The 13,580-nt window shown below is 44.9% G+C and overlaps 1 protein-coding gene across 1 annotated transcript; it reads left to right on the plus strand.

Moving 5' to 3' along the window:
- The first annotated feature begins 984 nt into the window (after window positions 1-984).
- On the plus strand, window positions 985-8,983 carry FKBP6 (FKBP prolyl isomerase family member 6 (inactive)). Its single transcript, XM_062592849.1, has 7 exons — window positions 985-1,270; window positions 2,510-2,599; window positions 3,108-3,310; window positions 4,658-4,777; window positions 5,692-5,886; window positions 6,212-6,321; window positions 8,905-8,983. Exons 1-7 carry the CDS (start codon window positions 985-987, stop codon window positions 8,981-8,983), a joined length of 1,083 nt encoding a protein of 360 aa, XP_062448833.1.
- Window positions 8,984-13,580: the final 4,597 nt, after the last annotated feature.

The following is a 13,580-nucleotide window of genomic DNA, read 5'->3' on the forward strand; positions in this document are numbered from 1 at the left end:
AAAACATTTACTCATGGCTCAAGAGATCTAGCTCAGCCTCCTCCAAAGGCCTTGGGGCGAAACGCTTTGCTTCTTTAGGGCACTGTTAACCAGGTAACTGCACTACTGTTTTTCACAGGCAGGTTGTGAAAATGAATGTGAAAGTGTCTGACTCAAAGGTATTAGAAGATTAGGAGGATCTTCCATCGGTGTATCCCCCAAAAATCTTTTTGTTCCAAGATAGGATTTAATAAGAGGTCTGAGATACTCAAATCAGATGCTGTATCTCAGAGAGAGCGAGGTAGAGAACACACCTGCATTGCAGGGCTGCGGTGCAGCCCACGGAGCTGCTGCTGGTGCCCAGGCGGGTAGCAAAGTTGAGGCTCCTAAACAGCCATTCCCAATAAAACAGTTTGAGTTTCCATGAGGGAAATATGGTGAGGAGAAAGCCTGGAAGAAGCTGCTTTCCCCAGGAGGCCTGGAGGCACTTACAGGGGAATGGCAGGGTGCAGAGGCCTGAGGCGGGAGCATGGCCCTAGGCCAAGCAGGCCTGGGGTGGTGGTGGGGGGGAGACAGGGCGGTGGCAGGATGGAGAAGCAGGAGAAGTAAAAGAAGGAGAAAAAGGAGAAGGAGGAGGAGGAGGCGGAGGAAGCAGCTCGCCGGCACAAGCAACCAGCCGCCCCCGGGCCTCGCCCCAGCACCGGGAATCGCACATACCCCACAGCAAGGGCCGTGCGCGCAGACTACATCCCCCAGGGTGCACTGCTTCGGCACGGCAGCTCCGCCCTCACTCGTGACGTATGAAGCACCGATTGGACACAGCATGCGCGCGCGGAGGCACACCCTTCCCAATAGGACCGCCGGCTCATGGCCTTTAAGCGGCCCGTTGGGAGGGGGCGCTCTTCGGAGCCTGATTGGCTGAGGCTGCCGCGTGCGCTGATTGGGGGGGGGAGGGCGCTGCTGGCGCGGAGGCGGCGGCGGGCGATGCTGGGCCGCGGGAGCGGGATGGCGGCGGCGGCGGGCGCGCGGCGGGCGGCCCCTGGCCCGCGGGCAGCCGTTTCCGCAGAGCTGGGCGGGAGTGCGGCCCCGGCGAGCGGCAGCCGCGTGGCGGTGCCTGAGGGGAGGCGGCCCCCGGCGGGGCAGGCCCCGGGCCCTGCCGCCGCCGCGTCCCCCTTCCAGCGGCTGGTGCACGCCCGGCGCCTCCAGGACCTCAGCGGCGATGGCGGGGTGCTCAAGGAGGTGCTGCGCCCTGGCGCTGGGGAGCCGGTGCCGCCAGATGCCTCTGTAGCAGGTACGGGCAGCGCTGCCAGGCCTGCCAGGCCCCGCCGTCAGCGCCTTTAGCCCAGCCCTGGTGAGTTTGCGGGACCTAAGTGTCCTCTGCTCCATGCTACGGGCCAGCAATCCTCCCGTGAGCATCACGTTGGCCCCCGGCACAGCTCCCCTGATGCAGGGGGTTGTGTCCTCCTTCGTCTGTGCAGGCCTTCAGACCGGAGCTCGACCGGCCCTGTCCTGAACAACTCCCTCGACAAACGGCCTTTGTTAAATCTAAATGTGCATTAAGGGAACTAAGAAAAAAAAACTGCTGTGGTCAGAGTCAGGGTCTCGTGCTCACGTGTGTCCTTCACATCTGAGCGCAAGGTCTCCACTTTGATCTGTGATGGCTGGCTGCAAGTTGCACGATGGAGGAAGTGAGGAGGACAGAATTTTTAAAAGATGCCCTAAGCCCCTAGAGCGTAGATGTTGGTTGGCTGACAAATTTGAGTGCTTCATAGGACTTTAGCATTGGTATCAAACAAGAACTTAAACTGCATTTACAGTAATACTCCTTACTGCTTCAGAGACTGTCTGCTCTCTCTTATCAGTATTGTAGCACTTGGGATAGTCTGTTTAACTTCGTGTGACTAACAGATTAAATGAAAGGATATCTTGACCTTGAGAAAAGCAGGATTTCCAGGTTCCACCTGTGCCCACAGTAGATAGAGGCAGTCTGAAGCTGAAAGCAGTTCCCGTTAAGGACTTAGTCATGTCATGAGGAACGAATTGTGAACAGTTTGTTGATCTGACTGAGAACTGGAGCTGCCCACAGAGCTCCCTGGAGAGCAGCAAAACTCATCAGGATATGTTTCTCTTTTCAGGGCTCAAGCTTTGGGTGGGAAAGGCTTTGTTAATCTTTCTGCAGATAATCGGAGTGTATTAGTTTTTATGGCCAAAGTTTCTGTTCTCCTCCTCCTCAAAACTCTCACCAACAAAATCATCTCTTGATTAGACAGGAATCAAGACTGTGAGATAGCTATTTTATCTGATGCCAATGTTAAAACACAGCTACTTGGTTGTGATCAAGTTTTTGATATAATCACAAGGTGGTTTGTGCTCCCTCTGCTGTTCTGCAGCTCAAGGGGAAAGAAAAGCAGGGTGAGAGGGAGTTTGGTGTTGCAAAAACAACTCTGTGTGCCACTGATGGTACTGCTACTGGTCACTAAGTCAAACACTTGCTTTGTTTTCTCCCTGCTACTCATTTTGGGCGGTGCAGTGAAGTACTCTGGGTACCTGGAATATGCCGATGAGCCCTTCTGCACGAACTGCTACAGGAAGCTTCCTCGGCTGATGAAACTTGGAAAAGGTAAATTTGAGCTGAGAAGTTTGTCCTAGGACTTGAGGATATTAAAGACCTGTCCTTTAGGACATATTAATTTACTCTGTTTAGTGCCTTTAGATTATCTGAAGCATTTAAAGCTCTGTGGAGGTGGCAGTCAGTCCAGAACTGAGTGTCCTATGCTCCTCTTGACTATGGGAGTGAGTAGCAGATAGTGTGCTGTGAGTGGTCCTGCTGGGTGCTTAACACCTGTCCTGAAACAAGTGTTATCTTAATGGCTTTAAGTCTCCTGAGAGGTGTTGATGCTTGCTGTTTGCTTATTCCCATGGCCGATTGCCTTGATAATCCAAACATCAGGAGCGGCAGTATATGGGCACAAGTTGTCATCATGGTGCAGAATTAACTTTTGCAGTTGCTGAACTGTGAACTACCGAGACTTTTTCCTATAGGCTTTAAGAGAAATTGTTATTCAGAATTGGGAAGGAAGGGTTCTGTTTTTACTATTCTCACGACCTTCTGTTTCTTGTTGCAACAGACATTACACTAGGGGGACTGGAAATTGGCCTGCTCACCATGAGGAAGGGAGAACTGGCAAGATTTGTCTTCACACCAGATTATGCCTATGGGAAACTAGGCTGTCCTCCTCTGATTCCCCTGAATGCCACGGTCTTGTTCGAAGTGGAATTGTTGGACTTTCTAGACTCAGCTGAATCTGACAGATTCTTTGCTTTGACTGCTGTGAGTTGCCTTGATAAGGTTTGAGACGTAAATCTGGAGGCTAAAACTTTGCCACTGTTCCCTTCAGTTCTGTGGATATAGGATCATGTGTTAAGCAAGTGTGTTTAGGTTAATGCAGGTGTCAAGACCCTAGGCTGCTAGCCTCGCTCATGCTCCAATTAAAAACGTGTGCTTTTTGTTACTGTCCCCACACCCCTTGCAAACTAGTGTAGAGGGAAAAGCTTGGTGCTACTGAACTGTTTTTGCTTGCTGCAGTGTGGTGGAGTCAGCAGGACAACTTCCATTTATTTTAGCTTTGCAAGAAACCTCTTGATTTCACTAGAGGGCAGCAGCTTCCAGGAAGTTCTGTGAAGTAGCAGGAACAGTAACTGGCTGTCTGTTTAAAAAGAAAAACTTCTGTTAGTTTGCCGAGTCAGGGTGCCCCTCTTTTCCTCCCCCCCCCAATTTTTGTCTTTACTTCTTGGCTGCTGTCCCAAGTGCCCCTTCACTGTTCGCTTTCCTCCTCGGTGAGTTGCAGTGTTATTGTTAGTTCCCCCTTTTCACATAGAAAGCTTTGGGCTGTGGTTGTGGGTCAGTGGTTCGGGCACAGGCAGCAGTGCTCATGGAGGGAGGCCCACTTATTCCCTCACTGCTGTCGCTGAGACCCCTCTTTCCACACATGCCTTGAGATCAAACTGCTCTGTCATTGCATGGGGAAGATCTACCCTTTCCTCCCAGTTGGCTGCCCTTTCTTGCTAACTGCACCTACTCAGAGCTAGTTCGAGCTCACATACCTAGAAGAAAACTTATGCCTCAACTTTCTGGATTTGGTGTGTTACGGTGTCTGGCCAGCCCCAGAACTGGCATGAGGCAGGAATACCCAACCACCGCAGAGGAATGACAAGCCAGTAGAGCAATGCAGACTTTCAAGCAACTTCACCTTTCATGCCAGGAATACAGTCTGTATGTTAGCAGGTGAGAGCGCTGACCAGGATTTAAGGACAAACTCCTGCCCTTTCTCTCTCTGTCTCTCTCTCTCTCTCTCTCTGTCTCTCTCTCTCTCTCTCTGTCTCTCTCTCTCTCTCTCTGTCTCTCTCTCCCCCCCAACTAGAGTCCCTCTGGTCATGATGAGCTTTTGAACTAGTTCTGTAGCATTTCTCACCAGGAGTTGTCAGCACAAGAGCAGTGACATGTTGCAGCCTTGGCTACAAGATGGGAAATGCCACACGGCATTGGCCTGACTGGACAACACAGGGGCTTTGGCAATGGCCTGACTTCGATTCTTATGCATAGAAGTGGCCTGCAAAGGGCTTTATTTTCTGTGATCTCTGCTTGCTCGAGTTGATGTTCGGATATTTCCTTATACAGGAGCAGCAGGGTATGTTTCCGCTACAAAAGGTATTGAAAGTGGCAGACACGGAGAGAGAGTTTGGCAATTACCTCTACCGTCAGCAGCACTTCGTGGATGCCAAAGACAGATACAAAAGGGTATGACAGTAGATTTCTTTTTTTTCCCATCCATGGGCTGTGCAAGTAATGATTATTAATTGTTAACTCACCATAACAAGTATGATTTAGAAAACAAATACTTGAATTATATTTAAATTTTTGCTATTTAAGAACAGATCTTAAACACCTGCTTTTGTGTTAGCAGCAATGGTAAATGAATGCCACTGAAGAAGGAGAAGGGATGGCAAAAATATGTTGACCTCTTTCTTAAGCTTTGCACCCTGTGGATGCCAGCTTTGAGAGAAGAGTATATCTCGGTGATATCTTGGAGCTTATGAGTTCTGAGCAGTTTGCTTGATTGCTTTGACTGCTAAACTGGGGCCTTTCAGGTCAGCTTTTGCTAGGAGAGGTTATAATGCAGTGTGGTCTTGTATTGCAGTGACATTCTGGATTAATGCTTTCAGAAGTAATTTAGGATCCTCATGCTCTGGAAGGAGGTGTCCAGTCATCTTTAACTTTCCCTTTAGCCTCCCAGGAGAGAAAATGTTCTGTTTTTTTCCTCAAACTGGCAACTTGATATTTATTTGTCCTCCATTTGAGATTGCTATTTCCTGCTCTTTCTTTCTAGCAGGCATATTTTAAGTTTTTTTTTCCTCTTGATTTGATTTCACTTACGTTTTTGCCCTTAAAATCTGCTTCCTGTGTGTTAATTTTTCTCTCTTTTCCTTTCTAGTTCCTTGATAAGTTCCCAAAGCTGTATTGTACCTTTAGGAAGATAGTCTTACAACTGAGCTGACTAGTCACGTTGTTAATGCTGTGAAGTATTTTTAGGATTCTGATATTTTTAACTGACCTAGGTAAATAGAAACATGAATGTTGCTGGCTAATAGATAGATTTCTTACTTTTTGTAATGAATCTATCATGTATTGGTGCTGTTTCCCTGTTTGCTCAGGCATACTCCATCCTAGGCCGTAGTCCTTCCGATAAGGCAGAGCAATGTCAGATTGATGCTTCTAAGTTGCTGGTGGTCCTCAATCTCTCACTCACTTACCTGAAACTGGAGCGTCCTGCCCGAGCTTTGACATACGGGGAAAAGGCTTTGGAGATTGACCAAAGAAATGTCAAAGCGCTGTTCAGGTGTGGCCAGGTGAGCAAAAATAATTCCTCTAGTAGATGCATCAAGCAATGTCCCAGTCCAATTGCTCATGGGGAGTACCTAGAATATACTGAAGAGAGCCACTAAATTCTGGGCCAGGGCTCTAAGCTCTTACAGCAGGCAGAATGGTTTGTCTTCGTTTGACCTGCTGGGAAATCTGGCCTTCTGTAAATGTCACACAGCCCTTTTCTTAGGGAATTCCTGAACTACCTGGATCTGTCTCAGAAGTGTTTGTGGTTGTGTGTGCATCAGTCCTGAAGAATGGTGGCAAGTCTATGTTTATCCTTCAATATATCTGTCTTTCTTTCAATGACAGGCTTGTCTCTGCATGACAGAATATGAAAAAGCCCGAGATTTCCTGGTCAGAGCTCAGCATATTCAGCCCTTTAACCACGATATTAACAATGAGCTGAAAAAGTTGGCAAGGTGAGAGAACTCCTTCCCATTACTGTAGAAGAAAGGGTATTTAGACAGTCTGTAAACACCAACTCAAAAATACTTCAGTATTTGTTAAAGAAAATACCTACTGGGGCTGGTAAGGGACTGGTGAAAACGCAGGTCTTTTCGTCTTGGAGAAATTGGTTCAAATACTTTGCAGACACATGCGAGAAGCTGAGACTATCCACACTTTCCATACAGGTTCTCTGGGGGGGATATCCATGTCGTACTTCATGTGAGTAAGTGGTTCAGAAAAGCAGAGGCTGCTGAAATGCCTTGAAACGAATGCAGTGCTGTAGGTTAGAGCTCATGATAATAGTATGCTGGAATAATAAGCGTGGCTTCAACTTCCTCGAAGACATTGGAGGATTATAGCAGCTCCTCTACACTGCAATTGCTTCACTGTACAATACTACAAATACTAATGTTAATCTGTATGAAGCTCTTAAAAGTGAATTTCTTGCTGTCTTGGAGGCAGTAAATGAGCAGTACTGAAGGCAAACTTTCTCTTTGCCCACAGGCTGAGTGCAGCACAATCCTGCCAGCCTTAGTCATGCCTTAGTCCCACCAAAACGTGACTAACACTAATCTCCATCCTCATTCTTCTCTTTGAAATCAACAACAGCAGCAGCTAGTTCCCGAAAATGTGTGCGTACTTCTGACACTGCTGACAGATGCGGAGTGCAGTGAAGTCTCCAGCTTCAGAGATCGCAAAACGGCCCTTGAATAAGAACATTTTTCCTTTGTTGCAGGTGCTATGGCTTGTAGGGAGCCGTAACATATTGTTAGATCAGTCGGCACAGTTGGAAAAGCCAGTCTTACTGTGGGCTGAGTCCCTCTGTTAGGGAACCTTTGGTAAAGGGCTGTGCTCAGATATCTGCATCCTATATATAAAAATCTTCTTTAATAGGCTGTGACAATGTTAAGTTTTCAGACTTTTCCTGTGACCTCAGAAGTATGAAGAAGTTGAAGACAGTATTATTTGCCAGTATGGAAACCTGAGATGTACCATTTATTTGTTCTAGTCTGTCTCTGGATGCATAGCTACCAAACTGCTAAGTAAACGCGAGTAGTTTTAAAGTTGTTCTGAATGACTAGGTAGCCCCTCCTGCAGGTGTGGTACGTGGATGGTGTCAAGGGCTTGTCAGTGCTAGAAATACTGATTCTAATAGCCTCATGTGTTATTTTAGACTCATTCCAAATACATCAGCTAGTAGAAGAAAAATCTTACTGATAAGATTGGTCTTGTCCTGCCAGGAAGCAATGAGACATTCTGACTTCAGGAAAACAGTGTGTGGGTTTGTCAGGACTGACTCTGGAAATGGCAGCACAAACAACTAATGCATGTTGCAGTAACCTGAGTACATGTTAAATCACTGTTGTCTTGGAGTTCCTGCTTCAGTGCCAATTAAAATTGGTGTGTGAGTTTTTTGCTCTTTACTGTGACAAAAGGTGAAATTAGTTTAAAATAGTTGAAGATGATGATGTTGATGTCGTTAATCATGCCACATCTCAGTCTAGATCTCTGTAATGTTGCCAAACGACTCTGCTTGTGAAAACCCTTAATGTGATCTGGCTAATACTTCAAAAATAGAATATGAATCAAAACCTTGTTCTTAAAGTCTTTCCACTTCTTACTGAGTACATTTATGTTTTGCAAAAAGGAAGTCTGTATGTTAATAGCTTGCTTTTGCTATCTAAAGCAGAACTTTGAATTTTGCTAAAAACTTTGTTCAGTTTTTAAATGGATGCTTTTCATTTTCGCCAGAAAGAAACAGGCAAATCCTGGCCAGGACTTTGTGAAATGTATCTTCTACCAGCTGTAGTGATTTTGTTTTGTAGTTTTGAAGTGGCTGGCAGTTTACTCTGGATTTGATATACTGCCTGTCTCCTGGTAAAAATGTGGTTGTTCTGACATTCAACATGAATCTCTGCCTCTACGTGGGTAGCTCTTCAGTTTTCTGCTTTGGTGGGTGATGTTTTCAATGCCAAGTGCATCCTACTTGAAGGCTAGATAGGCATCCCTGGTCTACTCAGCATAGACAGATGTGACAGTGTCTGTCTGCAAGAAACTTGCTGCACTGAAATTTATTTGAATGAAACACTTTTAAGTTCTGGATGCAAAAGAACTGGTGGAAGAGGGCTAAGAGGACATTGGCTAATGTTACACTTCCGCTGCAACATGCTTCTGATGAGTTGTAACAGAAAGTTTGCTGGAATGGCAAAAGTATAGCAGACTGCAGACCAGACTACAGGATACAGGTGGGAGATTCTTCTGTATAATACACTTGCAAAACTGGCTTAGAAAGCATCTGGCTTGCAAAAAATCATGTGATCTACCTGGCACCAGCAGAGCAGAGACTCAAGGTCTGGGATGAAGCACAGTGTTGCCAGCTCTCATACCCAGCATGGCAGAAACAAGGGCTTGGAGCAGCTATTTCTTTGTTAGCAGTGTGTTCTTAGATTAGACTAGTTTATTTAACAACAAAAAGGAAAACTTTCTAATTGCAGCACTGATTGTCAAGTGGACAGTCCACAGCCCATGACATCCTGGTATGCTCTACTTTGCAGCTCTTACAAGGACTATGTGGATAAGGAGAAAGAAATGTGCTGCCGAATGTTTGCCCCTCTCAACTCTTCTCCTGTATGACCAGAAATAAAGGTAATCAAGTCATGAAAAAGGCTAAGATCTTCCCAGACCTCTGATATGTTGTCTGGACAGTGTTTTCAGGTGGGGAGCCAATTCCTTTTCTGCACAGGAGGATTTTAGGGGCAAAATGTAACCTAAAAGGGATGTGTGGAGGGGGAAGGAACAGGAAGGTATGGTGATATGCTACTGAGCTGTCTGCTTGGAGAGTCTTTACTGCCAAGCAGGCTGGCATGGAACAGTAACCTGAGACTGGTACCATTTGAGTAAGTTTGGTTTTGTTGTTTCCTGTGCTGCTCATCCCAGCTCTTCTCTCTGAGCCAGAGGGAGAAATAGCTGTGTAGTCTTGTTTCTCTGCCAATTAAAAGAAACAAAAAAATTGTTCATGTCAAATTTAAGAATTGGATCTCTTCCTCCCTTCCAGCACTTCTCTCTTGAGCTGCTGGATGCTTCACTTCAGAAAAATCTAAATATTTTATTTCTGGCTTTTTTTTTTAATATTAAAAAGCCTGTTTGTATAGAAATTTTCAAATAGATGTTTTGGTCTCTCTAAAGTCTTAAGTCTTCTAGAAAATTGACAGGGTTTATAAATGCACAAAGGCTCTTTGATCTTTTTTTTTTTTTTCTTTTTTTTTTTTTGACAAAACCTTGGGAAGGAGGGCTGAGATGGAGTAGAAATCTTCACTGGTCCCTTGCCTCAGGGTAAACCCTCAGGAAAGGGTTGTGGAAAATGACAGCAGCCTTCTGTCGGAAAGCATCACTAACTCAGGGCCTTCAGGGTATACTGCCGTGCAATCTCTCACAATACAGCAGTATTTTGCTGAAAATGAGTATTAGCAGCCTTTCCATCATGAGTAGTGAGAATGCAGGATGCAGCCATGGCATTTTAAGGTTGGCTCTTTCTAGATTCTCTTGTCTGTGGTTGCAATGAAGTTAAACTAGTATTTGAGGAAGAGATTTGACTGAATGGCTGCTTCATAAAGCAGTGCATCCTGTTACTGACTGAATGTGCATCCCTGCTGTAGTTTTTACCCTTCCTGTCTCCCTCAGGCCCCTGATCTCAGCTAAGTATATTGCTAAACTGCTTAAGAACACAAATTCTTCTGCTCCAGGTTCAGAGGAGACTGACCGTATTCATTAACAGATATCTATCCCTGGGCAAGTAGCTATGAAAGGGGGTTTTATGACTGACGTGTGGTCTTGCCAGAGGTATGCAGGAAGTCTGTAGCTCTACACTTGGCAAGGAGGCTCTGAGTCTGTTTGCTGAATTTCAGAGACTTGCAATTTGAAAGCCTGTAGGACTTACATCTCACATATCTAACTATAGCACTCAGTAGTGCTTGACCTGGGGAACTTGTGTCAATCTGGGCATCAGGTGGCCTTCCTTCATGACAGAACTTTGAATGAACCTGATCATCTCCTGGGTTGTGAGAAAGACTTACAAGAACAGAAAGCAGTGTCTCGCAAAATGTGGTGGGTACCACTGAGTCTTGTCATGGCTATGGTGTCAAAGGAACATCTCTTAATCGGTAACTGAAACTTCATTGCTAAAAGTAGTGTCTTCCCACATTAATTTTTATGTGGAACCCTCCAGGCTAGAGGCAGAAAAATTCCTTCTTGATAGTGGTTTTAGATAGTTTTATCTCTTGCTAGAGCATTTGATGTGTGTGCGTGAGGTGAGGGCTACCTTAATATCATTAATGTTGGGAGAAACGTGGTAAGGTTACGTGGCTTCTTTCTTCCTGAAGAAAGATTGGCAAAGATACTGGCTTCCATGCAGTTGGTTTAATGTGACATAGCTGTTGTTGTAAATAAAATAATGTCTTCAATTAGTGGCATCTGAAAAGTGGTGCAGAGCCTGCTGGGGAAGGGCAAAGGAGGAATCTGTTAGAGGGGAGTTTCTCCTGAGGAAGCTTAAAGGTTAGCCCGAGCTGCTTGTCAGCTTGAGTTTATCTGCTGACTCTTGCTGATGCAATTTTAAGACTCTTCCCTGGAATTCTGCTTCTTTATATAGATGATTGAGGGCTGTCAGTCAAAGTTTTTCCACTTTCTCTAAACTCAGTTTTAGTAACAGTATAAATTAGTCTTCCAGACAAATATTAATCACTGACACATACATAACACTATAAGGCTTAATTGCTGCTGTTAATTCATCTTAAGAAAAGTCTCTCTTACTGGAGGAAGTTCTTGAAGGGCAGAGACTTGTGCTAGCTGGAGGTAGGTTTTTTGCAGTGTCTTGCTTAAAACTGCATTACATATTCAGAGAGGAACAAAGCAGTTTGAGCTGAAACTCCTGCTCTGTAGCAAAGCACCGCTAATTAGTCAGAAACGAGGCAGAACGTTCCGTTGTTTTTTGACAACTTTGTACAAGTGCAGCTTAAGGCACAAGCCATACTTGGCCAGTCCGACAGCCTGTTTCATCCTTTGTGTTGTATGCAGTTAGTGATTAGATGGCCTGCAAACTTTGCCTGTAGCTCCTGTTTAACGAGTGGAAAATCATATGATCATATGTGGAATCACAAACGTTACAGAAAACTTTCCTGTTTACCAGCTGGCGGGTACTTGCTAAGCATTGAGCTGACCAGTTGTCCAGTTTGCCAGCTAAATGACTTAAGAGTTGTAGCCTTGGCACTTTCTCTCTTGTGACACACTGCTGTATCTCTCTGATTCTGAACTCCTCCCCAGGTAGGTTTGATACATGTTTTGGTGAATTCTGCAACACTTATTTTGTTACAGGAGCAAATGGTTTGTTTCTCTGTACTAAATAGCACAGGTCTGTGTGTCATTTTCATAATGACACTTAAGACCAGGCACCCTTAAATATACTTATCCTGTCTAGTATTTCTGTATCCCTCTCACTGTAGATTCCAGTTCCTGTAATTGCCACAAACAGCATCATGTTCAGAATATTCTTCCTTCTTTTATAGTGGAATACACTTTCTTCCTTTTTGGTGGAAAGACTAAACCTTAGCCTGCTGAAATTTGAGGTCACTTGTTCTAATGCTTCCTAGAAGAATTCAGAAATATTCAGAGGTAGAAATAGAAGTGAGAAAACTTATAGTCTTAAATCTGTCCCTCTGCAGTTCCTTGCGAATACAATATTTTGCGTTGCACACTTGCCCCTTTGTGGGTTTGGGTTGCTTGTCTGTGCCTATGTACCTGTGTGGTGTGTCATGTGTTGGAGCATGTGATATGTAGGTAGCAGATAGCTCCTCATTGTCTGCTTAAACTGCAGACTGGGCTGAGGAGCACTGGCTTACTGAAGCTCTCTGTTCCACTGAAGAACACAGCTTTTTGCTGAAAGACTTCTAAACCCTGATAAAAATGGGATTTCTTATCATTACTGTAATCCTTTGTGAGCAAGAGAATTTAATTATGAAAAGTGTAGACAAATTCCCTGAAAACATCTGGATTCTAGTAGAACGTCTGTGGTGATGGTTTTGTTTCAGAAAGATGAATTTGTTTGAGTGCCCCCTGCACTTGAAAGCTTGCCTCTAGTGTGCGTCTCAGCTTCAGTATACAGAAAAAGTGGTCTCAGCAGTAGAGAGTGTACAGGGAAGTGTTCCAGTGAAAACAGACAATATTGAAATTATAGCAGGAAACTATGACTCTGAGGTCAAACTTGAGATCGCTACGAATAGCAGGGCCTAGCAGTTTTGAAGCCATTATTTGGTGAGAGTTGGCTGCAGAATTGGGGCTGTGTCGCCAGGTAGAAGTGAGTATAATTGGACTTAAAACTAGCAGTAGTTGCCAGTTAAAGTGACCTAATAAGCTAAAAGAGTCTTGCAAATAAGCTGAGAGGTATGCATATAATATAGTCAAAACTCCTGACCTGGGAAAGCTCCAGACTTTGGATATACAGCAACTTGCTGCTTCCCCTCCTACCTTCCCTTATTGCTGAGCTGAAGATCTAAAATATGCCTCCTGCTGGTCCTGTCCCTACCCACTGTGTTAAGCTGAACAACGCAGAACCCAGCAGTTTTGCTTGTTTAGAAGATGCAAATTATTGTAGCACGGAGATGTCTTATGTTGTGAAGGAAATTCTGTTAAGTATCTGCTTTATGCGAAATATTGCTAGAGCTAGTGGGAAGGTTTGAAGGGTGACTTTAATTAAGCATTCTTCTTGCTAAGTGGAGGAAGGAGAAAAGCTTTAATAAGATGGTTCATGGGGAGCTTTTGTTTTCGTTGAAATTCTCCTCTTCTGGCGTCTTTCCTTTTGTAGAGTTCTGCAGTGGAAGTTTATGGTAGTGCTTGTAACAGCTTATGAATCTTCCAGAAAGGTGAGATCTCTCCCATAAAACTGCAAGTGAAGTAGTAACTTCACCACCCCTGCTCTAAGGATCCTCTGCCACGTGTTTCTCAGTCAGTTGTGCTAGATGCTGATGTCTGGTTTGTTAGAACATGACAATAGGTCTGGGCAAAGGATGATGTGAACAGGGAGGACAGGGACAAGAAGGCTGCTGTTGGATAGCTGAGTCTGGGATACTGCCTCAGTGTATTTGCTCTGGTAAGGGCACGTTGAGCCCCCAGTGAATACTCCTATGTGGACTTTTATTTCTTAGAACTTTTCTAAGCAGCAGGAAGTTTAAAATATGCCAAC

Source organism: Rhea pennata, chromosome 20 (assembly GCF_028389875.1).
Source record: "Rhea pennata isolate bPtePen1 chromosome 20, bPtePen1.pri, whole genome shotgun sequence".
Classification (NCBI taxonomy): domain Eukaryota; kingdom Metazoa; phylum Chordata; class Aves; order Rheiformes; family Rheidae; genus Rhea; species Rhea pennata.

Excerpts from the sequence above, each read along its gene's own strand:
- FKBP6 (XM_062592849.1), top strand. The coding sequence starts at position 985 with ATGGCGGCGGCGGCGGGCGCGCGGCGGGCGGCCCCTGGCCCGCGGGCA. Across the intron at positions 1,271-2,509 it reads GCCAGATGCCTCTGTAGCAG|TGAAGTACTCTGGGTACCTG; the intron begins GTACGGGCAGCG and ends TGGGCGGTGCAG. Across the intron at positions 2,600-3,107 it reads GCTGATGAAACTTGGAAAAG|ACATTACACTAGGGGGACTG; the intron begins GTAAATTTGAGC and ends TTGTTGCAACAG.